The sequence below is a fragment of the Macrobrachium rosenbergii genome, chromosome 30 (genome assembly GCF_040412425.1).
Source record: "Macrobrachium rosenbergii isolate ZJJX-2024 chromosome 30, ASM4041242v1, whole genome shotgun sequence".
In the NCBI taxonomy this organism is placed as follows: domain Eukaryota; kingdom Metazoa; phylum Arthropoda; class Malacostraca; order Decapoda; family Palaemonidae; genus Macrobrachium; species Macrobrachium rosenbergii.
The window spans coordinates 7,672,042-7,695,981 of NC_089770.1; the positions used below are offsets into that span (position 1 = coordinate 7,672,042).

At 36.5% G+C, this 23,940-nt stretch overlaps 1 protein-coding gene across 1 annotated transcript; it reads right to left on the reverse strand.

Moving 5' to 3' along the window:
• On the reverse strand, positions 1 to 22,690 carry Nup160 (nuclear pore complex protein Nup160). The gene is made up of 20 exons (XM_067131654.1): positions 22,539 to 22,690; positions 20,915 to 21,017; positions 20,336 to 20,413; positions 19,719 to 19,842; positions 19,143 to 19,239; positions 17,986 to 18,184; positions 17,406 to 17,590; positions 16,545 to 16,702; positions 15,409 to 15,483; positions 14,765 to 14,956; positions 13,404 to 13,595; positions 10,588 to 12,113; positions 8,507 to 8,661; positions 8,045 to 8,239; positions 7,251 to 7,418; positions 6,897 to 7,082; positions 5,793 to 5,947; positions 4,353 to 4,466; positions 3,597 to 3,713; positions 1 to 218 (listed from the first exon to the last, which is right to left on the reverse strand). The coding sequence occupies exons 1-20, from the start codon at positions 22,630 to 22,632 to the stop codon at positions 129 to 131; spliced, it is 4,203 nt and encodes a 1,400-aa protein (XP_066987755.1). The 5' UTR covers positions 22,633 to 22,690; the 3' UTR covers positions 1 to 128.
• Positions 22,691 to 23,940: the final 1,250 nt, after the last annotated feature.

Here is a 23,940-nt window from a genome sequence, read left to right on the forward strand (position 1 = left end):
TCTTACAAATATAACTTTATTACAAAACGTACATTACACAGACTAAAACCAAAGGAGTAAAAAATCATTATATCAGTTAACTTTGACATCTTGATGAAAGATAGGTACAAAATTAAAAGGACAATAACTTAGCCTTGAAGTAAGATTACTCTGTCTTGGGAAACTTTTTGAAGTTGCGTGTGATAAATTTGAAGTTTTTCATTCAACTCCCTTGATAACTGTGGAGGGAAATATAGAAGCATTAAACAATGTTATAAAATAATATTGGCAATAGTTTACACATAATTTTCTAAATAGTTATTCATGCAGTTTTTATATTACTATACAGTTCACATTCTTTGAAATGGAAATGGAAGAGCCAATAGCTCAGTTATGGATGAGAAAAAGAAATTAAAACTCCATTACCCTCCAGCCTCAAGGGGGTTAGGGATGTCAGCATTTTGTGGATGCCAAAATCTGAAATATATTTAGTCCTCTAGAAAAGGTATTTGACCAGACTCACGAGATAGATTTTGCTTCTAGCAACTAGTTAACAGTGATACAGTGCAAGAAGCATCTAGGTAACTAATATTGAAAATTAAGAATCTACATTTTTCCTAGATTTACAAACCAAAAGTCTTTTATATGGACACTTTGGGCAAAAGCTGGTCCACTTGTTGACACCTGGTATCAAAGTAGTTAACTAGAAGTAGATGAGACAAGGGGCTGGGGACTTAACCCCCTCATTCTATGAACAGCGCCACTTTTTCCTGCAGCTACATGGATGAATGCATGATTAGGTGTGGGATTTATGATAAAGACTTCAGGTTTGTATATGTATATAAAATACAAATTACCTTAAATTTGACATTTGTTTTTTACAATGATACAAACCTTTGTCTTTCACATGGAAACACTTCTTAGGTGAGAGGTATTGTTCAGAGATCATGACTCCCATACATCCTAGCATACAAGATGTTGAGGATGACGGGGTTTGACATGTTTGAAATCTCACTAAGAAAACAGGATAAACTTTGATCCCCATGCAACAGAGCACCAGTTTGGGAAGTAACATAACACAGGTGAGTATGCTCTACACACACGGGCCCCATGCCCCTTGTTAAGAGGTACAGATGGAGTCCAATCTATTGACTGAAAGAAATGGGACAGGTTTGGATTTTATGCAATTTTGGCTGTACTTGGACATTTTCAGCCAGTCAGTGCTTAAGACACTGAAAAGAGGGAGCTGGAGTGGTTTGAGAAAGTTTGGACAGAGACTGAAGAAAAGTAAAGTATACCTTAGTTTAACCAGACCACTGAGCTAATTAACAGCTCTCCTAGGGCTGGCCCGAAGGATTAGACTTATTTTACGTGGCTAAGAACCAGCTGGTTACCTAGCAACGGACCTACAGCTTATTGTGGAATCCGAACCACCTTATACCGAGAAATGAATTTCTATCACCAGAAATAAATTCCTCCAATTCTTGATTGGCCGGCCGGAGACTTGAACTCGGGACTAGCAGAGTGCTAGCTGAGAACTCTACCGACTCGTCCAACAAGGAACTTACGAGAAGGAAGCAGGAATGGAGGTAAAGTAAAAGGCTAAAACATGGGTGCAACTACGGGACTGAAGGTACACTACAGCAACCTTCAGTAGTGCCTACAGTGCACCAAGGGAGGTGAACTGACAGCACTTTCCTCCTATGCCAATTGGAGATTGGAAGCCTTATGGCCATTAGCTGCTGGGCATAAGAAAACAAAAGAAGGGAAAGACTGGTCACCGTTCTTTCATCCAACCTTTCACCATAATAAACCTTCGCAAGATGCTATTCTGTCCTCGTGAAGCTTAAGCAACTTCCCCTCTACAGAAAGAGGTGAAGGTGGTTAGGCAGTGCTAATCACCTTCCCACAGTACCTGTGACATCAAGAAGTTCCTCCTGAATGTTAGGAAAGGAGCAATGCCCTTGACTTCATAAACCCTTGCCCAAGGTGCACTGTCTGCCCCCTCACCAGATGATTTATATGTCCACTTGATGATCTGAAGTCAGGATGAGACGGTGTCATTGGATACTTCCTTCTTGTGTCTGCTGGTACAAACAAAGTCGCTGCACTTAGGCCTAAGAAGTTGAGTCCTAACTGTCAAACTTGGCAGTAGTAGAGACCATGCACTTCACCTGCTCTCCCACCAATGCACAAATTAACAGGAAAATAGTCCTGAGTGAAACAAATTGATCTGTATCCTCCTGGAAGCTCAACCACATGGCAAATCACCGACTTGTGCACTTGCCTCACCCACTGCACTTAGCAACCTGACACATGAGACAGTAGGTGTCTTCCCCACTCAGCACGTGTCCCGCACCAGCTGATCTTACAGTGCTTACACTGCCATGAGTTCTGTGCCCATCTCATCAGCACCAAGATGCAAGTAAGAATCCTATCGAACACAAACATCGAAGAAAGAACAAGTCATTTAGGTGTAGGCCCCACCCAACTTTTTAAAAACGACTTTTAAAATCTTTCTTTTTATAATCGTCCTGTGTATGTGTTTTAATAATAGCAGCATGTATATGTACAGTATATCATGCATGTATGGCTTACTGAACTACTGTATTTTAGTTTTTTTTTTTTTGCATTTTGAGCCTCTGTGAACTGTAGTGCAGATTTATGCTTCAAAACTTTTAAAATATTCAATTTAATTACTGATGAAAGCCTGGAAAAAAGTAGAGCCATGAACCTGAAACTCACAAATTGGTAGGTTCAACTGTACTGAAATACTAACAGAATTAAAGTTTTTATTAAAAAAAGGTTTTAATTCAAATAACTTGAAGGGCCATATAGTGAAATTCCACTATTTTAGTTATTTTCTGAATTAGGAGTATTACTGTTACCAAAAGTTTACTGATGTTTGAAATCGTATTTAGTTTTTCCTATAGTAGCTGAGTTTACTGACAGGTTGGTTTATTGTTACTCTAAATTTTCTGCATTTCATTTTATATGAAACTGTTTTAACGTAATAGCATCCACTTCTTTCCTCAAGGTCACACTGCTTCACCAGATTCATAGCTTTACTGAATTGATGACTCCACTGAGGTCACACAAACCCCATTAGAATAAGCACCTGGTAAATCTCTATTATGCCAAATTCTGCTCAAGCAACTACATATTCAAACAAAATAAAAACAAAAGCAAGTGTTCTCAATATGTACCACAAACAAGAATACCAGAAGATACAAGAAATCTAGGAAAGAATAACCACTTACACTGACATAAGTACCATTATTAAGTATACAGAAAGAAGACTTAATGGGAAGATTGGAAAAGGCAGCACTGGGTTTGATAATATGTCTTGAAGGGAAAAACCATTATGGATAAGAAATACAGTACCAGAATTCTGCAATTCTGCAAGAAGGATTAAGAACACTGAGCACAGTGTTCATGGCGCAGAGACAAAAGTTGACAGTAGTATGCATGAAGTAAGATTCAAAAAAAAGATTTGTACTGTGCAGGATAAACAATACCAAAGAAGAGGATTGCACTGTTATACCATGAAAGACATGCATAGGACAACTTATTAATGCACGCTGAAGGTACTGAAATACTGCAAAATGTATAAATACCTCTGCAAAATATTTATTCTGTTGGACTTCTTGTAGTTCTAACAGTAGCTTATCTAATGCTGTGTATGGCATCCATACAGGTGCTTCTCTTGAATGCAGAGCATTACAAAGCCCAACCTGTTGAAGCAGTCAATTATAAGATTGTTTAACTTTTTTTTTTTCTTATTATCAGATATTAGGGGTTTTAATGAAGCCTTTAAGAACAAGTTAAAAATTTACAGTTTAAGAATAATATTAATATTTACTCAATAAACAGTAGCTACTTTTACCAAACAAAAAAAAATCACAAATCTTGAGGCTAAATTGTTTTAGAAGTTTTTATCCAATGTAATTGCATATTTATAAACAATTAAATCAATATCATCCTAGCCACCTCTATATGAATTTCATATCAATAAAATAACAATAATATAAAATATGGGAATAGTAACACCTCAATTTAACAGACCTCAACTCAGCACACTTCTGTACTTATCAGTTTCATTATTATTATTATTTTTTACTACACTACCATTCTAAATGTGATAAATTTTTAGAAAATGAATCAAACTGAATGATAAGTGTAAAGGACACATTAGTTTAGGTTAGGAACTTTGTGAAATTGCTATTAGCTGGTAAGATACCTAGAAAACATTAAAGTGCAGGCTATAATGTTAAGATGAGATGCTACTGGTTCCCCGAAAAATTCACAGAAAGTAAATGTGTACCATAGAAGGAGAACTTCCTTTTTTTATACTACAGAGCTATCAAACTTACTTGATCTGTGCCATGACCTAAAATGCCATCAACATACTGGCAGGCTAATCTCACACCGTCTTCCAACAAGCCATGGTTAACATACAGGTGCAGTAATTCTCCACAATTACACAACTGCAAAAATATTGATGTGACTATAATACAAATTCTTTTTACACTATAATGTTTAAATCTCTCTTGACAGAAACAACTATTTACAGTCAGTCCCCGGGTTACGTGGGACTCAGCTCATGTCATACCAAGGTTGCATCACTCTTCAAATATATTCATCAAAAATTATTTCCTGGGTTTACATCACCAGTCCAATGGCAGACTGGAACTTTAATATGGCTCCAAAATGGAAGAATGGTCAAAATTTGGAGGTTTTTTAATGAAAGGCTCATTCAAAATGCAGGTTACATTGTTTTAAAGACAGTGAAAGGATTAAAAATATGGTTTTCTTATGATTTTCAAAGATGTCTCGAGTTACACTGTTTTTCGGCTTACGTCACAGCATCGACACGGAACACCCAACATAACCTGGGGACTGCCTTGTTATATCCATTAATATTAATTTATATTTTTTTCAGTGACACTACCAAGTTCATGTAAACAGTAAGTAGTACCCTCCTACACGGATACTGTTCACTTTCAGCAACTGTATGTACGACAAAAACCAACGTATACTCATAGCATATGTTTTTCATAAATAACTCTCTTCTCTTCTCCTGACTGCTGATCTTTCTCCATTCATCATATTACTATTTCACAATTTTTTTTACTTTATTTATCTTATTTACTTCATAACTTCACTAACACACTGTTTATCTTATTTACTTCATAACTTCACTAATACACTGTTTAACATTTTTTTAACTTACTATACTTTACCTTTTAAATTAGAAGAGAAAATCTATCATTCTCACATAGGTAATTTTCCTCTGTGATTGGTATCAATTGTTTCACTATTTTTATTCTTGCTTGATAACAGTGAAACTGTGTCTTTGAAATTAGGTATGATGTGTTGTCATACCCTTAAAGTAAGTGTTCTTTCCATTCCCTTGCATGTTTTTCTTCTATATTTTCCCAAAAATGCGTCTACAGAAATCAATTATTTAATTTTGATAAAACAGAAATACCATACTATGTATAACACAGGACAAAAACAAGGGCAAACAGTTACACCAACTAAAGGATATTTAAATATTATACATGCGGCCTGAACAATAGTCTACCTTTTCTAATCTGGAAAAATATTCACTTAGAATAGTTGGCAACTTGATAATGATTGGTTGAATGTATGATGTCCACACAGCATTCTTATATTTCATATAATTACTTGGTGACCAGAAAGAAAGCTTATTTAACACAAATTTCTCCCTCAGAAATATGGTATGTCTGTTAACGGGTAAATAAGCTGAAAACAAAGTCCTCACAAAACTGACTGCTCTCTTGCCTTACCTTATATGAATTGACAAGCCACGTGGGCAATGCTGTTGTGTGCTGAAGTAAAACTGAGCAGACTGTGCGATGAAGTAGTGACTGATTACCCTGCTCCTCCTCTTCAAGTAAATCTTTTAACAGATTCCACCATACTTCATTTTCATCACCTTCCTCTGAAAAAATAAAAAGCAAACGATTGACTTCTGTAATCACTACCACATACTACGACAAGTAGTCCGTAATCACTGCCACATACTACCACAAGTACTAACTTCCTAAAGAGTACTTAAATTCAGTATCATGATGACAAAAACTAAAACTAAGAAAAATGAGAAACTTTGTGTTATGCTATAAAGGAGAAAAGATTTGAGTAGTTCAACACTTAATATTCTAAAGGGATAAAATAGGTACATGAATACCACTTCGCATCTTATTTACCATGGGATACCACTAAACCTAAATTTTCAAAAGGTTTGTTACGCATATAACTTTATTATTTTACCTGCATATGCAACAAAAGTCATCAAACACATTAATACATGTAGCGGATACATAAATTCTTAAGTCCTGCTTCTTGGCTACTTTTCTCTTATCCTTAAGTCCTAGTTTTGCTTTCCTTTCCTTACAATATCTTAGAAAAGCTAAATTGTATAAACTTGCAGATCCCATTAACCTGTGATTTTCCCTATTCACATCCCTAGGTGGCATACACAAAATAAATGATACACCAACTAATGGATTATTCTAAGGAAAAACTGACCATGTACCCCATTAACTGCAACTTATTCATTCACACAAAATAAATCATCAAGTACCTTAAAAAATGTTGCCCACGACACATTTACATTAAGCTTTAAAATTCACTTGCCGAACAATTAATTCAAATTAACCAATCTGAAATATTTCTATTTCAATATAAGGAAAATTTCATTTGGTCTCCTAAATGAAACACTTATAAATTTTCATATTTTTTTCACTGCCAGTTCTGTTATATTTCATAACTGAGAGGTAATAATATTAAAAAAATAATTTTATACAAAAAATTAAACACATAATAAAGGAAATTCATCAGAATCAAAAGGAAAATGAACATGGTAATATTTAATTCCTCAGAAAACTTACTGACAATTCCATTGGCCTCTCGCAAAATGTGAGCCTGCGATGGTTGAGGATGCAAGCATGCATTGGCAAGTTCTTGGAAAATGGGGACAATGGAGAGGTCAAATAGTTTCGCGAGTCGCACTGCTTCTCTGAACAGACGGCCATGAGTTAAAAGGCTGATGGTGTCATCAGCACTCAAAGGTCCACCTATAATGAATAACAGATACAGTGCATTAGACTGATTAAAGATAAAACAGTCAATAAAATCATAACTATTACTAACACGTTTATATCACATTTCCCCTTTACAGAGTAAACGGGAGTAGAGTAAACATAACACCATTAGTGAGAAATTGCCATAATAAATAGGCCTACCAGCTGCTTGGCTATCAGGCTGCAACTTCAGCATCTTTAGCCTCGCATGGACGAGTTCGTATTCCCTTTCTATGTGCTTCAGTTCCAGCACTTTGACCTGTGGCTTCTTCCGACACAAAGGTGGAATCACAGACGTCCCACTCGCACTTCGTTTGGAACCATTGCCATCTGTAATACAATATGTGTTGTGAAGACACACCTACAACCTAATTTCAAACAATAAATAAGCTATAAATTCACTTCAATTAATCAAAAAACTTAAAGTCATGAAAAACATTAAAGTAGCAAAATAAACTAAAAATTAAACTAAATCACAGTGTTCTCTTCAGAAACCTTGATCATCATTATCGTACCGAGGAACAAGACAAAAAGATATGAAGGCATTAAGTAGTCTTCCAAAATATATACTGTCCATAAGTGAAGAAGAAATATAGAGCAATGAGAATGAAAACGAATAAACTACATACAGTTACAATTAATAGTAATTCAAAACAATGCCTAACAATAACCAGACGATGGATGTACTAATATGAAACAACAAATTACTAGGTACAGAAAAGTGCTTCATTTTACCCTCTAACATGGGAAGCCTACCTGACTGGTTAAAATAATAATCAGCACCCAGCATAAGGCAATTAAATGCCCCCCTCATATATAACAGCAGGCACAAACACTCCAATCATTTATGACAAGCATACAGAAAAGATGTAATGTTCTAGATCCAAACAAAATACCACCGGTAAGAACATAACAAAAATGCTGTATATACTACAAGATACTCAAGCGCGTCTTACTTGATCCTTTCTCGGACCCATCATCTGATTCTCCTGACGCCTTGGGCAGTGGTTTGAGAATCCATGCCTGTTCTGATGGTATGTGTCTTAAGCAATTGAGGCACGCCAGGTAACACTTGGCCTGCTGCCTCAGCCCCTTTTCACCTAAGCCTTCTACGTTGAGACGAAGAGCACACTCATACATGACGCATGCACCTGTAATTGAAGTTTATTGAGAGATAAAATTCTTCTAAACGTCTACAAATTGCAAATAAAATTCAATCCAGTAAATCTGTGTTCACATGGACTGCTTATAATTAATTAACCACAAGCAATTCTTCAAAGACTGTCTCACAACTGATGAATGCCTGCATAGTATAAACAGTATTTCAGAGTAATAAATAAAATTAGTCAAAACCACTGCAACACACAACCTTCAAAAGTCACATCAAAGAACTATGCAAATGAAATCTATTGTCTCACCTTTCTTATAATTATGCTTTCTAATGTGGAATGCATATAGAAGATCATAGTAATTGTTAACAAGAATGTCTGCTGATCGTGCACGGTTCTCCAAAATTGTGACAACATCCAATTCCAAACTTCCATACTGATAATTTACTAAAGTCTTTAAGCATCTGTTCAAAAAGAAAAAACAACAATAAACTAAACAGTGATGTCAAAAAGTTATCCAAAACTGAAGTTAAAACTCAGTATGGTAATGCACATTTAAGGTGTTCAAGCCAAATGTAATATTCACTAGATACTTTTAGCAGAAAAAAGAAAAAATAAATTTCGTAGTGGCAAGTTGGCTTAAAAATTACAAATCTTTAAAGTAATTTAGATTTTTCCTAGGTATACAAACAAGAGCCTTATATTTAGGAGTATTCCTCAGTGCAAGCTGGAATAGATTGCTGAAACTTGGTAACAAGGCAGTTAATGGGTGGTGCAGCCATCAAGCACTTTCTCCTTCGCTATCAGGGATTACGCTGGTTGGCTGAGGTGGGATTTTCACAGACAGCCATGCTCCTAGTCATGATCATGAGCAGAGAAGCAATGACATCCTATGCAATCCAGCAAATGGATGCAAGATTAACAGGGCCCTGACCCATAGCATTTTCTCTACCATTCCCTTCGCTTCTGCCGATGGGGCCACAGGGTTTGGAGGGCCTCAATGGAAGGTGGAGAATAGTACCAGGTAACAAGATACAGAAGGCATCAGTCCTAGAAAGGTAGTCTGTAACCATCCCGAAAAACACAGATACCCAGATCTTTTCTTCCTACCCTAACACCTTGCCGGAAGGCAACTGGAGAGATGGACTGTCAACCTCTTACTTCCCTTCCTAGTCAGAGATGGAGGGGGATGCTGAAAGGGCTGGGAATTGAATTGAATTGAATATAGAATTTGGGCGAAAGGCCAAGCAATGGGACCTATGAGGTCATACAGAGCTGAAATGGAAATTGACAGTAAATGGTCTGAAAGGTGTAACAGGAGAGGAAACCCTGCAGCTGTACTCCATGAATCAACTGTTAGGGAGAGGGTGGAAAGTAAGATGGAAGGAAGAGAATATGAAAGGAGGTACAGTAAAAGGAACAGGTATAAGTTGGCAGCTAAAGCCAAAGGCACGCTGTAAAGAAACTTAAGTAATGCCTACAGTGCACCACATGAGGTGCACTGACGGTGCTAACCCCCTACAGGGAAGGGCAGGGAAGGCTCTTGGTTATTCTAAAGGAAGATGTTTGGGTTCTGTGCCTTGGTTTTGTGGAGGGGAGACCCCCTCCTGATACCAGACAAAGAAGGCATGGCCACCCCTAAAGGTCCAGCTGAGTTGGCACTGTCAGTGAGTGCAGGCCAGCTGTCTACCTCACAACTATAAGCCCTCTGTGGGCCAGATAAGAAAAAGCAGAGGGTAGGGAGGCAGTGAGGACAATCTGGGAGGAAGAAACGAAAATGATTCAGCAGTATCAATGGAGAAGTAATCGCCTTTCAAAAAACTGGCAAACATCTTTTGGCCTTCCTTTACTGCTGCTGAACCTCTCATTTGTGGAGACCTGCCAGCACACTTAGCACCAATGCAGAACAACAAAACTGTTTACACTAACACCAAGAACACAAAAATAACCAAATGACTGATTTACATACTTCACACCATTTGCTGTTTACATTTTTTGTTCAAATCCATGTTGCAAAAAAACCAATACCTTACATACAATGAAAAAGATGAAAGAAGTTTCAACTTGACAGTAAGTCAAAACACAGCAAGACTTAATCTGATAATGTCTGAAGAAAAAGTGCTTTATAATGGCAGGTAAGTGGGGGAGGCGGTTCATCCTCTCACAAACCTACCACCAGTTAACTAACCTGTTACCCAGATTCAAAACCCAATTCTAGCTTGCAGTAGGGAATTCTCTTACATAAAAGGCAATATAATAGTTTGTATTCCCATAGGAACAAATGACATCTTACATGAGGTTCAAAATACAAAACATTATTTATTGTAGTCATTAGTTGTAATACCCTATGCTGTATATCAAAAACTACAAATACAAACAATAGTCCTTACTTTCTATCATGTAATGAAATAATCAGTTGTCTCAAGCAGTTGCGTCTACGGTGGGGATCTGGGAACGATGAGAGGGCTGTAAAGGCTTCATCATGGTGCTGCAGTTCAAGATGATGCTTAAACACAACTAAATAAAGTGCCGATAACGAAGGATGATCAGCAGACGCTATTGATACTCCTTCTTGAGCAACCTGGAGAGCTAAATCAGGGTGACCACTTTGTTCCAACAAACGTATGACGCGTAGGCAGTACATGACTCGCAGCTGGTCAGGTGGTGTGTCAGCTCCCCCACCAGCCACTTTGATAGCAAGAAAATCTTCAGTCATAATGCCATCCTGGGCTGCCATGAATAAACGTGCTGCTTTCGCAGCCTCTCCTTGGTTGAGAAGCGCAACACCAAGCAAGAATTTTCTGGAACAACTGTTCCACTCACACCAAGGCTGAAGGAGCCGTACATATTCTTGCACAGCGCCATGCTGTCCACCCCACACTAACCATTCTACTAATAAAAGACATCTGCTTATTGGCCAAGCAAGCTGGGATACAGTCACAGATAATGGCATTAAAAGTTCGCTCCATTCCCCATCAGCACCACTATTATTGGCATCAGACTGAGTTATAGTAGGCATCGCTAGAGAACGAGCATAATCTCCCCCACTGTTCATGAAAAAGAGCTCCAAGACAGCTGTTGGTCGACCAAGACCTGACGGAGACAGGACGATTCCTGGACCTTCACTTAGGGAGAGTGCAGCTAACTGACGTTTGCCAACATCTAGGGTCGCCTGACTTGCCTGGATCGCCGGTGCAGTCGATATATGAAGAAGAGCAAAATAGGCTTGGGTCAGGAGGGAAGTTTTAGGCAGCAAAGTTGAGCGCATCTGAGCCACAGAGTCCGTAGTCAGTCGACACTGGTGACCAAGCTGCAGGGCAACTTGCTGCAAGAGCAAAAGATCTCGACACAGTTCCAACCTAACTCGGGCCATCTGAGCTACAACTGCACTAATTACAGATGCACCTGCACATCCTCTAAATGCTTCAGATACTGACTGAGGTGGAGGTAAGCCTCCATTTTCCAGCACCAAAGAATCTGGCATTCCCATGTCTAACTGTAATGCATGTAAGTACCCCCACAATCCTCCGACTATTCCTGTTACACCTGCCAGTTGCTGACTAAGACTGGCACCCAAGTTGGAACTATCAGCTAGAAGAGATGCTGTGATAGAATCTCCCACTTGATCTGGTGACTGTAGGTGATGTAAATCAAGGAGAAAAGCAGCAGCAACTTCTGGGGGGAGAATTTCGCGAATTTTACGTAGTGGACGCGCCAGGGCTATCACAGCAGCAGTTACCACTGTGTCCTCACTCAAAACCCCATTCAGTGATGTAACATTCAAGCTTTCAATGGGAGCAAGAGACAAAATCTCAAGTGCATCCATAGGTCGGATCCATGAAACAACTTGTTTCCTGACAATGCCAATGATTCTGTCTGCTCCAATGCCCACTATACCAACTGGTTTGTGGCCAACCTGTTGAAAAAATAAAAAATCTCAGTAATGACCAATATACCGAAAATAGTATGGACTAGCTTGAAAGACGATTCCATATGCAAGAAACACAAATCAAGAGCATGGATAAATTACAAATAAACATGGTAGAAAATCTTATTTCTAGTTTTCACATAATCATCATCAAATTAAAACCGTTACATTTCCAAAATTTAAAAGTACTCTACAATAACAAATAAAAACTTGACATTCTTGCTTCATACATTACAAGCCTTTCACTTTTACTAATACCATCATCCCTAATCAGAGGCTGGAGAGCCAAACTGTCACTTGTGATGAGCAAAGCAGAAGTTGGGAGGAAAAGACATCCAGGATGCTTCTTATCTCACCTGCTATATGATTGCGATGGTTTGAGAGGAAAGCTATTTTAGTAAAACTTTACAATCCAAAGTCAACAGGATATTTAATGGAGATTTACAATTTTATGAAACTTTGTGTCCAAAGCCTGTCTGGTATAAACAGGATGTATTTAGATTACCTGGGACATCATTACTAAGAAGTTTTCTTGCTTCAAATCAATTTATGCATTTGGAAGCAATCACTGGTAATGTCTTCAAAGCACAGATCAAATACAGACTTGCTTTCAGAAATATCACCTAAAGCTCCCCTCTTTAGAGTTCACAACCTAGGCTTGTCACATTTCTTACCCAATCTTGAATTTGCGAAGCATCGCCTGCTTCTCATGCTAGCAGTTCATCTGACACTTGCAGGTACTACTGGAGCTCTTAAATCTGCCTTTTTCACATGGTTGACGAAAAAGGTGCTTCGGATATTTGCGTTATACTTTTATTTATCTTCAGTTTATGTATTAAAAGTTGCTCTCTATCATTACACCCCACAGTTGAAGAGCAGATTCTCCTCTCCTTCCTAGTGTTCCCTTTACCTATCATCACAAGCTGAGCCTGTGATGCAGTTATGCTTCATCTCAACAACTGTTCCTATAATCTGCAACAATTCTGATACCTGGTGGTTCTTCCTCTTAAGTCGCCTTTGTCTGATAAAATTAGGAAAGGAATGGGAGCGTTTTTGGCAGGTGAGATAGGATTCTACCTATTGGACACCTCTCCCTATATTCCAACTACTGCTTTACTCGACTTAGATGACTTCAATGGCAAACTTTCAGTCAACTACCTTTAACCAAGGCGTAATGAAATGAAAAAGACCAAAAGGTAAGCTGTAAGTAGAAAAATTATATATAGTATACTTTTGGGTTCAAGTTACACATTCAGTACATCTGCCAAAGCGTCTTACCTGATGATATTGCAAGGTGTGCGAGTAAAACGTGGCCCATGCCTCCATGGTAATCTGGGCGATTTCCTCTTCACTCAAGTCTGAGTTGAGCCTTGCTTCAACTTGCTCCCTCAAAGCTGCTTCTACTTCTTCCTGCAGCCTCCACATGTCCCGATCACCAACAAAAGACATTTCAACACTACGTCGATAAATCTGCAAAATGAGAACTGAGCTGTACACAGAAATCACTCCTATCTTTGGTACTTACTAACCAATATTTTAAATTTTTCCACAATCAATATGAGACATACTTTACTAAAAGCTATCATGATATCAAGACAACAGCCTAACCTCTGACATCAACACTTTTCAGTACGTACAGTTGGTATACTGCAGGTGCCACAGTGCTTCAGTACAACCCATTACTGACCTCTCAACTTACTACCACTTCAGCAGTCTGGTTAAATTATCTTATAACTCACTCACTCTATAATATAGCACAGTAATAAAATTTAGGTGTTTTGCAAGGCATTTCATAATTATTGAGTACATCTGTGTAGTGAATTAGATTAACCATCATCAATGCCATTCACAATTGTGCATCAGATTTTCCCTGTGAGGTTGGACGTGAAACAAATTCTCTCCTTTCTAGTGCACCTCCTCATCTGTTCTTTCTTCATAGTTCCCTGGGCCTTCCCACTGACGTTTATCCTACCACTTCCTATTCAACTACTTTTCTAACTAACTTTCACCTCCTCTAGCTCTGATGTTTCAGTTTATTTTCAGCATACACTATGTGTATCAACATCAATTTCTTAAGTAAGCCTATGCAATAACGAAAAATTCTTATTGACCAAGCAACATGCCACAGATATTTCTGTCATAATTTCTGACTTTACTGTACACCAGGAAAAATGCAAGCTGATGTCGATACTATCAGTTTCCTAAGTAGAATTGCTATCAGTTTTCTAAGTAGAATAAACATGTTTCCATAAACGATTATTTTAATTCTTCACTTCTATTTCCTTTACTTCTTTGTAATCGCCATTATTCTTGTCTATGTCCATCTGATTTTCTAGTTTCATTGTTATTTCATTCTTTAACTCATTATGCTCTACCATTTCCACCTGGTCTTCAATCTTGCTATTACAGTATTTTAGCTGTGCTTATATACTTTGTGCCATGTTAAGTAGACAAGAATAAATAGGTAAAACACACCATTACTTTCCTTGTTACTACTTACAACTATACATTTTCTGAAAGCATAAAGGCTTGCATGAAAAAAACCTGGCAATGAGTTCCCAAAACATAACTGCATTCATAATTCAAGCCTTCAGCCTGGGTGATAAAGCAATGAAGGATATTTATCTTAAACTGCTTACCCCAAGAGCTTTCCTAAGAGTGTAGGCAGAAAATCGATTTGGAGTAAAGAGCTCTCGAAGGTAAACTTCTTTCGGGTCTAAATAAGGATCTGTAAGAGGTACATCTTTATCTGGTGGCTGTTCCAGTACCACAGCTGATAAATCAAACGGTGCTTTGACCTCCCCTTCTCCGTCCACTGAGGCATATAACAACTGAAAATATATAAAACAAACATATATAATAAAAGATAAAATATGACTTGATTGCAAATAACAGAACAAATTTTTATACAGAATAGTAACAGTAACAAAATACCTTATACAAATTCAGTCAAAATGTTATTAATATGAACACAACTAATAAACATACAAAAATATACTGGTATAATAATTCATCCCACTGGGTCTTACAACTTGAATTCATGGTCATGAAAGTAAAATTGTTTGCATGCTGGACACGTCACTTTGAAAAATAAAAAAATGTTAATGTACATATATATACATACATATATATATGCATGCAACAATAATAGAATTTTTGTCAAGTACAGGTTTATGATGAAACCTAAGTCAATTTCTCAACCTGTAACTCAAATCAAACAAAGTTATGTATGTACTGTATTGCAAGTTCTTTTATTAACAATGGAATTTAAAAAGAAACTCACCTGTGTGTCATTACTCGCATCTGTCCACAAAGTCCAGATGTATGAAGTGGTAAGGCTGAAGTCTACCAAGTCGAACTGAAACAAAATAATTCACAAAACAGTCAGCTGTATAAAGGTGACTGTGAAGATAAAGTCATATCTTGCTTGAGTGTACAGTCCGTACATTTTCCTTTCCTTAGCTATCTATTTTGCATGTTACTGCATACTCTAAGTTCAATAATTAAAGTCTATTTATTACTGTTTTTTGGTATATTCATTATTTTTTAATCCTTTCTTCTTTTTCTTTTTCTAACATATAGTATTCTATACTATGGAAATTCTATACAACCAAAATTTGATGAGCGAGCTCAAGACCATCAGGTTGTTCTAGGGGAATGTGTGTTCATTTTACATAATAGTAGGAACTTGTATATAATTTATATCAGTTTATCAAAAACAAAAACAATACAAATTGTTGAAAGAGTGACTCAGTAACAGAAACCATCCTAGATACTCTGTCCCATTCACAAGATAAAAATGGGAAAAGGAAAAAAGCTTTGGCTGAAAAGAACAAAACTCAAGAATATGCCTCTTAAGTATACCCTCAGGTGTTCTGCTTGGCATTTACTGCATACCTGTTTTCTTGAAAGGTGTTCCATGGGTGTCCTGTTTGAATGCAAACATTTCAATATGGGATAAAGGCTTTCTCGTAAGTTATACATCAATGAAGGAAAAGATTCTCTGTAGTATCTTTGGGATGAGATAGGCAAGTATGAATCGTCTTTATTCCAAAATTTTACTTTACAACAAGATGACAACTAAGTTCTAAAGGCAGAAGTTAGACTATCAGAGAAGCCAGCATTCTCAGCGTTCTATAAAACCAACAGGTAGGTTTCCTAAGTAAAAAAATTTGTCCTGATATTACTAAACAACAATTGAAATAGCACCTAAAATCTCATGTGAACACATAAAGAAATAGTTAACTGTAAAATTAATATGCATGAACATATAAATCTTCAATCTATTTTGAGTCATTCATAAACATGATGTAATAAAGAAAAATTATCATGAAAATCATCACTATTATATAAACTCAGACCAATGAGTTACCATACTCAAAACCCAGATGGATAGCCATCACCAAAATAAATACTCACTTGTGGTGGGTAGACAGTCTTGATGTGCTTGAGAATTAACTGGCCATTGTTTATACTTGGCTGATAGATCAGGATTAGTTGTTTCTCATTAAAATTTAGATAAACGCCTAAGGTAAACTCTTCCCCATGGGTGCAACTGCGAATCTGGTGCCGCTGAGCTGAAATTCAGGAATTTAATAAATGCTGTGACAGAAATCTTGAGTAACCTTCAACTACAGTATTACTCTACTTGAATAACAAAAGCAACAGCGACTATTAATTGATCATTACCATTATTGATGGTATTCTAACTATTGTATATAAATATGAAATATATTTAAGCATAGATTGTACAAGGTTGGTAAACAGCAGTGCATTTATCCATACACTAATGAATACCCTGTATTTATTAATTTCTTTCCATTTATTACTCTACTTTTCTTTGCTGTTTCACTTTTTCACACATGGGTATTGTATTCTTTGGAAGCTTTCTTAGGAAATAAATGACCTTAGTTTCTTTGTTACACATAAGTATGATCATGACTAATCGTCATCATCATCATTTGGCTTTATCAAAAGCACTAAACCTGTTCAAGTCTTTTACAGAAGTTTGCATGCATTGTTTTACATAACCCATCTTAACCATTAAGGGAGCAAGAGTCCCAAGTTTCTCTACTACCATCAACACCACTGCTTTGAAAACATGAACATGTTCTCTACAATTCTGCCAAGATAAAATCAAAGTTAATGTATTTTGTAAACTCCATCAACAGTGTCCCTGATTATGTAAGTCCAAGGCACAATATGGATACACATTGTATCAAACTACAGTATTGGCATGACTATAAAAACTGCAAATGTGTGAAGGACAAATTATCTAACCTCCAGGATTCAATTTTCTCCCAGCTTCGGCCGTATTTTCTAAAATGTCATGAACAAGCATACACTGGAGCTTTGAACACGACCAAGCACGCATCTTGCCGTCTCTGCACACCCCCATGGCAATGACATCTCCACCAAGCTCATGGACTACCAGACTGGTCACTGTTTCAGCACCCTCCATGCCTCTGTTTGGAAAACAATAAGAAATTCAGGAGTTTTTTACACTTAACAAATACTATTGCCTTCGCAGTTATTTTGACTGACAAACCTTATGTTGAATCACAGCTCATTTTCTTAGGGTAATAACACAATGCTATATATCTAATAAAAACTTGAACACTGACAAACTCTAAAACTTTCAGCCAAATACGTCAACAGTGGAGACAAGAATTTCATTCTGTGAGTCTCAAAAGAACTATCAAATATCTATTATATTATGCATGTATTTGATAAGAAAACAATTGCTGATGAGTTCAGAAATAAGGTTAATAACAAAAAGGCTACTTAACATGTGTACTCAATATGTGCTTTAGAGTTGACAGTGTCTCGTAATCTTTCAAAACTCCAGTACAATACAAACCTGAACATCCCCGGCACAAAACCTGTGAACAACCTATTCATCAGCGATGCATTTTTTATGGTTTCGGTAAACACAGAAAATGGCATGTCATACATCTTGACAACCAATAGTGTCCCGCCTGTCTGTCCCAAGATGAAAACAGCATTGCCTGAGTCCCCAGACAACAAGTGCGTTGCTGCCGTGTGGGGAAGACCCTCTCCTGAGAAAAAAAAATGGTTCCTTTGCTCATCAAAAGCATAACTTTTGTACCATGGTCCCACAAACTTTACCTTCATATGGCTATTTCAGAAGTTCACTACAAATATGGAAGGCAAAATGAATTAGCTTTTGTAACTCTAAAGATTATTAGAAATGAAATTAATACACCGTCATTCAACATAATCAACAATCAATATAATCCATTACATAAAGCAACAAAAGTCAAGAATTAAAAATCACAGGAGCCAATATATAAGGCTCGTGATAAAAAAAAGAAATTCAACATTTGGTATCATTCTTATAGTTGCTGACTGATCATCCTATGAAATGAAAAAATACAAGCGAAATCTGACAAGGTTTAATAAAGAATACAAATCTAAAAGCTGAGAAAGAAGAAAAGAAAAAAACTTGTCACAGTACCTAGGTCATATAAATTTTATTAGAGGCATTATTGTGGTGAATAACTACCAGTTTTACAATACATGCACCTTGGGTGCCTTCCAACCTACGAAAAAATATTTCATATTTCAAAAAGATTTTCTCCCTATCAGTTACACAATATTCAGCATGATTATAACCAATTTTCATAACAAAGCCGAAAAGAAAGAACCAATCTCAAATATTAAACATGCCAACACAGTTGTTAAACAACAAGACATAACAGCTAAAAACATATTCCGACTGGTGCATCTTTATTCCCAACCATTAATACTGTATTACCATATCAACTAATTTCTATCTATTACTGTATTATGGTTTTTTAGATTTTAATTTTTTTTATTATATTTACTACACACTTTTTAGCTTCAAAATGATGGCTTAACAAATAAAATTAATTATAGGAAAATGAATTACTGTAGGTAGTCAGTGTGTGATTAGCCAAGTGTTAGAATCATTATTCATCAGCGGGAAAACTAAAAATTACAGTAGCGTATCCCAAAAGGGAAAACTTTGCTCACCTGCTAAATTACTGTTCAGGATGTGCAAATTGTGATACTCCTTTAACGTTTGAAAGGTCAGCTCGCTCAGAATGGAATAAGGTTTGCTTTTGATGTTCTGAAATAAAAAGCATGGAATAAATAAAAAACTTTCATATGACCTGCTAACAATTTCTATATACACTACTAATAATGTCAATATGAAGTACCAACTTCTAATTTAACTGCATCATGGCACACAAACAATGTGTATAAAATGTAGTTTAATGTCCTAAAAATATAATTAAAATAAAACATATATTCATCAAATTCCTGACAACTTTGCCTTTTTCTACTTCTCTTTGCATGGGTCTCAAGGAATATTTTTTCACTGTAACAATAAATCTTAATAACATTTTTTGACTGCCTTTTTCTACTGGTCTTTGTATGGTTCTCATGTAAAAGTTGTTCACTGTACAAATAATCATAAAAAGAAAAAATCATAACCTATAACTTTCTTCTTCTCCTGCTTAGCTACTTTTCTCCTGTCCTTTACCTTCTAGTTTTGTTTGCTTTCTTGACTATTTTTAATTATTTACTTAAAATAAATGTGTTTACCTGTGTTTGCTGAGGATGTGGAAGTCTGATGCGATGAACCGAAGAAACTGTGGCAAGAAGAATGTAGACATATTGTCGTGTTTCATGAACGCTAAGTCCTTCAAGTACAGGAGTATCTGCAAATCTAAAAATTGGAAAATGTTACTGTCCTGCCAAGAAATTTTTTACTATTAGATGTGAATATAGAAAATTAATACAAAACTGAACAAATGTATATTTTGAAGATATTCACACAATCTCATTCTATCTGTAATAAAAAAAATCCCCTTAATCTAGAAAAGCATTCTTATTAGAATAGTGAATATTTCATAGTTTCCAGTGTTTCAAAAGACCAGTCAGTCATCTCAAACACTGTTTTCATAAGTTACATTTTCCATAAGTCTACAATTCAGAAACTGAAATGATGTTCACAACTACTTCATGTGCACATTTATGTAGCAGCAACTGCAAATCCAGTTATGCTTCATGGCAACATAATTCAAAACCTGGAAACACTTCAGATTCATACATTGCAGCCAACACATTCATTAAGCCCAGATACTAAGTTCATAAAGCATCAGGATTTTGTTTCATAACCATACTGATTTTTGACACCACAAAATGGGTTGCTTCCCTACCTGAACTGTACATGATTGAGGGTGAAATCATAGTCGAGACTTTCCTCCCAAAGCTCAACAATATCGTGGCACACTCTCCTGAAAATTAAAAAAGATTACTTTGGTATTTTAAAAGATATAGAACATGACGGAGCTTTAGAAAACAGTAGCTTACTACAGTCATTAATATAAACAATAAGGAATGCACTGAACCCTCCAAGAACAATTTAATCTCATGTTAGTTTATCATACAACTTGATGGTCAGTGCAAATTACAACGGCATCTTCTCTGTGAATTTCCTCCTCATCAGAGGAGTACCACTAATGCTGTGCCTGGTATGACACTCCAGATGGTGCTGAAGGTTCTTTGCCACATGCCTTCTTAAGCCCTAGCTACATTTCTCTTTGCTTTTTATTACTCATCCATTACCTCATATCTCTCCACACCTGGGTGCCCAACTGCTTCAACTTTGTCTTTTTTAAAAGCAAATCTTTCCGGTGATTACGTTAAATCACTTTGTAATAATAATAATAATAATAATAACAAATAAATAAATAAAAAACATTTAAATTCTCCAAACTTAATTCCTCATCTCTCACCAAAATAAGTATCGATTACGTGTGGCAGGACATGTTGACTTGTATGCATATCCACCTCCATATTCTGGAACCTTGATGTCTTGTAGGGTGCTCTGAGCAGCTCCTGTAATGAGTAAATTAATTAGAGTGAGTTGTGCCATTGTCTTTCATAGGAATTCAGCACCTAACAAAAAGATCAAACATGTAATACTGTAAGTAGCCTGCATGCCGGGTTCAAGGAGGATAGCCTTACACCACTGTGACCAGGAGGAGGTCCTAGTGGTTTCAATAGGAACAAACATCATAACCTAATCTTCCCTAACCTATCTAGACTCTCAAGTGATTTTTGGTCAGGAATGCTTTGGGTAAATGTAAAGGATACAGCCACACTAAGATAGGTTTATTAATTTGACTGAAGATTGTAGAAAAAGGTGTGTATATGATACAGTACAGGTGAGATCATTTGAGAAATTAACAAAGACAATGAGAAATTTCCCATTTTTTATCCATGCTTTTACCTTCATTCCTGAGGGACTGGTTTTGAACGAGGCCCCATGGAGTTTCTGCCATTTTAGTACCAGCTCCTTGGGGATGAATGTAAAAACATAAACAAAAGACAGTAAATTTCTCATTACCTCAGTTGATTTCTCAGATCACCTCACTCACACTCAATTACAGTATATACACCCTTTTCTATACTGTTTAGCCAAAAAATTATATTAATACACGATATCTGAGCAGCCACCTCCTTTACATTTACCTCGCTTTGCCTCCACTGACACTCATCTTAACCTACCTTATACAGTACTTACTTATTAACTTTATAGACTATTCTCTGTGGTTGGGATAAACTGAATGACTGTGTGTTAGTGCTTGTATTACAAGCCTAACTGTGAGGGTAAAACTGAAGACTGCTACAGCACCCTGATTCCCACCAGTCGCCAACCGGGATATTTACTCCTTTCGTTTACGGGGGCAATAGAACGACAGGACAGGTTCCGTACACGTAAACAAACCTAACCTTTCCTAGAATGCCATGACCTGACATAACCAGACCTTACCTTCCTAACCTCACTTAGGGTGCTGTGCCCTGACCTGCACACTACCTAATGTTTCTGTTTATATTTATGTCTTGACCCATGTCTTTTGTAGAGGCTATGTTTTAACATTCATTACTAAAGGGCTGGTGCAAACACTGCAGCCATTTTGTGCATGAATTGGTATTTAGCCTACCAAACCAGAAACGGTGCAGCAGCCTCACAGTAGTACTCAGTTTTACCGTGAATTCAATTTGTATTTCAACGTTGACCTTATCTCATTAATAACTTGAGAAAAAGCTGCCATAGGAGAAACCGTGTAGAGTGTAGGGTCACAAATTCGGATACTTCTTCCCCCCGGGCCAGGTTACTGCACGGCGTCCGAGGTTTGGTTAGGTTAAGGTAAATTTGGTTAAGATTTATGTCATATTCCCTCTGAAAATGTCTAATACATTAAAATCTACTAATCCTACAGCAATCCTGACTTCCTAATGTGCAGTCGCTTCTTTAAAATAGCTAACCAGATCCGAGGAACTACTGGTCTACACCAGCCTAAAAAGTAGTTCTTATCAATAAATATTTATTATCTAAATACTTTTCACATTTACCTGTGTCAATTGTAATGTTCCTCCATTGAACCAACGCGGACTGGTCAGGAATAACTTCCCGAAACCCTAAATGACCATTCTCATTTACCGCCATGCTACGTATACTAGCAAGCAGCAGCTCGATTTTTCAAAACAAACAACCGGGATTATTTAAAGGTTGTTCGGATGATTATTCGGCGTTTTTGTTGGTAGGAGCGTCTTGGTAATATATTCTAGTAGTGCTTCCATATTTATAAAAGTATATTTTCACTATATTAGTACATTTGAAGTAAATTACAGATATTTCAGTTTATAAAATATTTAAAAAATGACAAATATTTGTTTATAGTATGGATGAGTGGATATATCTTAAAATATTCACTGGCAATATTGAGAAACAACATACCATTTCAAATTCAATCTCCCACAGTGCAAATGAAACATTTAGTGGAAAAGAATGAATTGAGTTTTTATTTTCTTCAGTTTTGCGTTAAAATCGTCAATAACCCTGGGAATTTATATTAATTTAGTATAAACTGGCATTTGTTATTAAAACATCTAAAGTTGTTTTCTAACTATTAGTATGTTCCCCTTATGTTTGTACCCCAAAGCGATTTATACAATCACACGAAAAATGTTTTCAACCTTTATCTGGCAGGGTCTTTCGCATCGTTATCTTCTTCTTCTTCTTTTAACGTGCTTTTTCCCATTTTTGTATGGGGATGCCATCGTTTTCATCCATAGCTATTTTTGGAGACCCTCCCTGTTTGGTGTGTCAGGTTAGCCTGTTTTTCCTGTCATGTCTTATAGTTTTATTGAGGAACATGGTCCTCTCCTTCCAAATATCTTTGTTACAAAAGCATTATTTCTGTTAATTTATATTTAAGCCTTTCTCACGTTTTACGTAATAAACAAAGGGTTTCGTTTTCCTTACAATCCCACATTCGTGTTTAGCACTGGAATGTTTGGATTTTCCTGCATTTATCTGATTAGCATCTTGGGGTGTACATCTTTTTTATTCATGGATCAACATGTAGTTCAGCTTTCTTCGTCATTTAAATAATCGTTGATTGTCAATTTTATTCTAGATATGCACGCCTTCTTTCATAATTCACTAGAGTCAGTATACGTCTAATGCAACAAGATTTAAGGTATTATAAATATTCTTCTATTCAAAGAGGTTCATGTCTTAAAAGCGCACGCAAAAGCTCATTGATGACACAGAAATGTTGTTTATTATTTTCTTATCTTTGATTGCTTATCTTCCATTTCATACAGGGGCAGTAGATCATGCATTACATTATTGAAGCGAATATCAAAAGATATTCGCTGTTATGTTAATACTTTATTGCATCACTTAAAGCCTCGTAAAACATTTAGGCTGACGTTCAGACAATTATCCTAGTAGTCCAACAGCTGGACC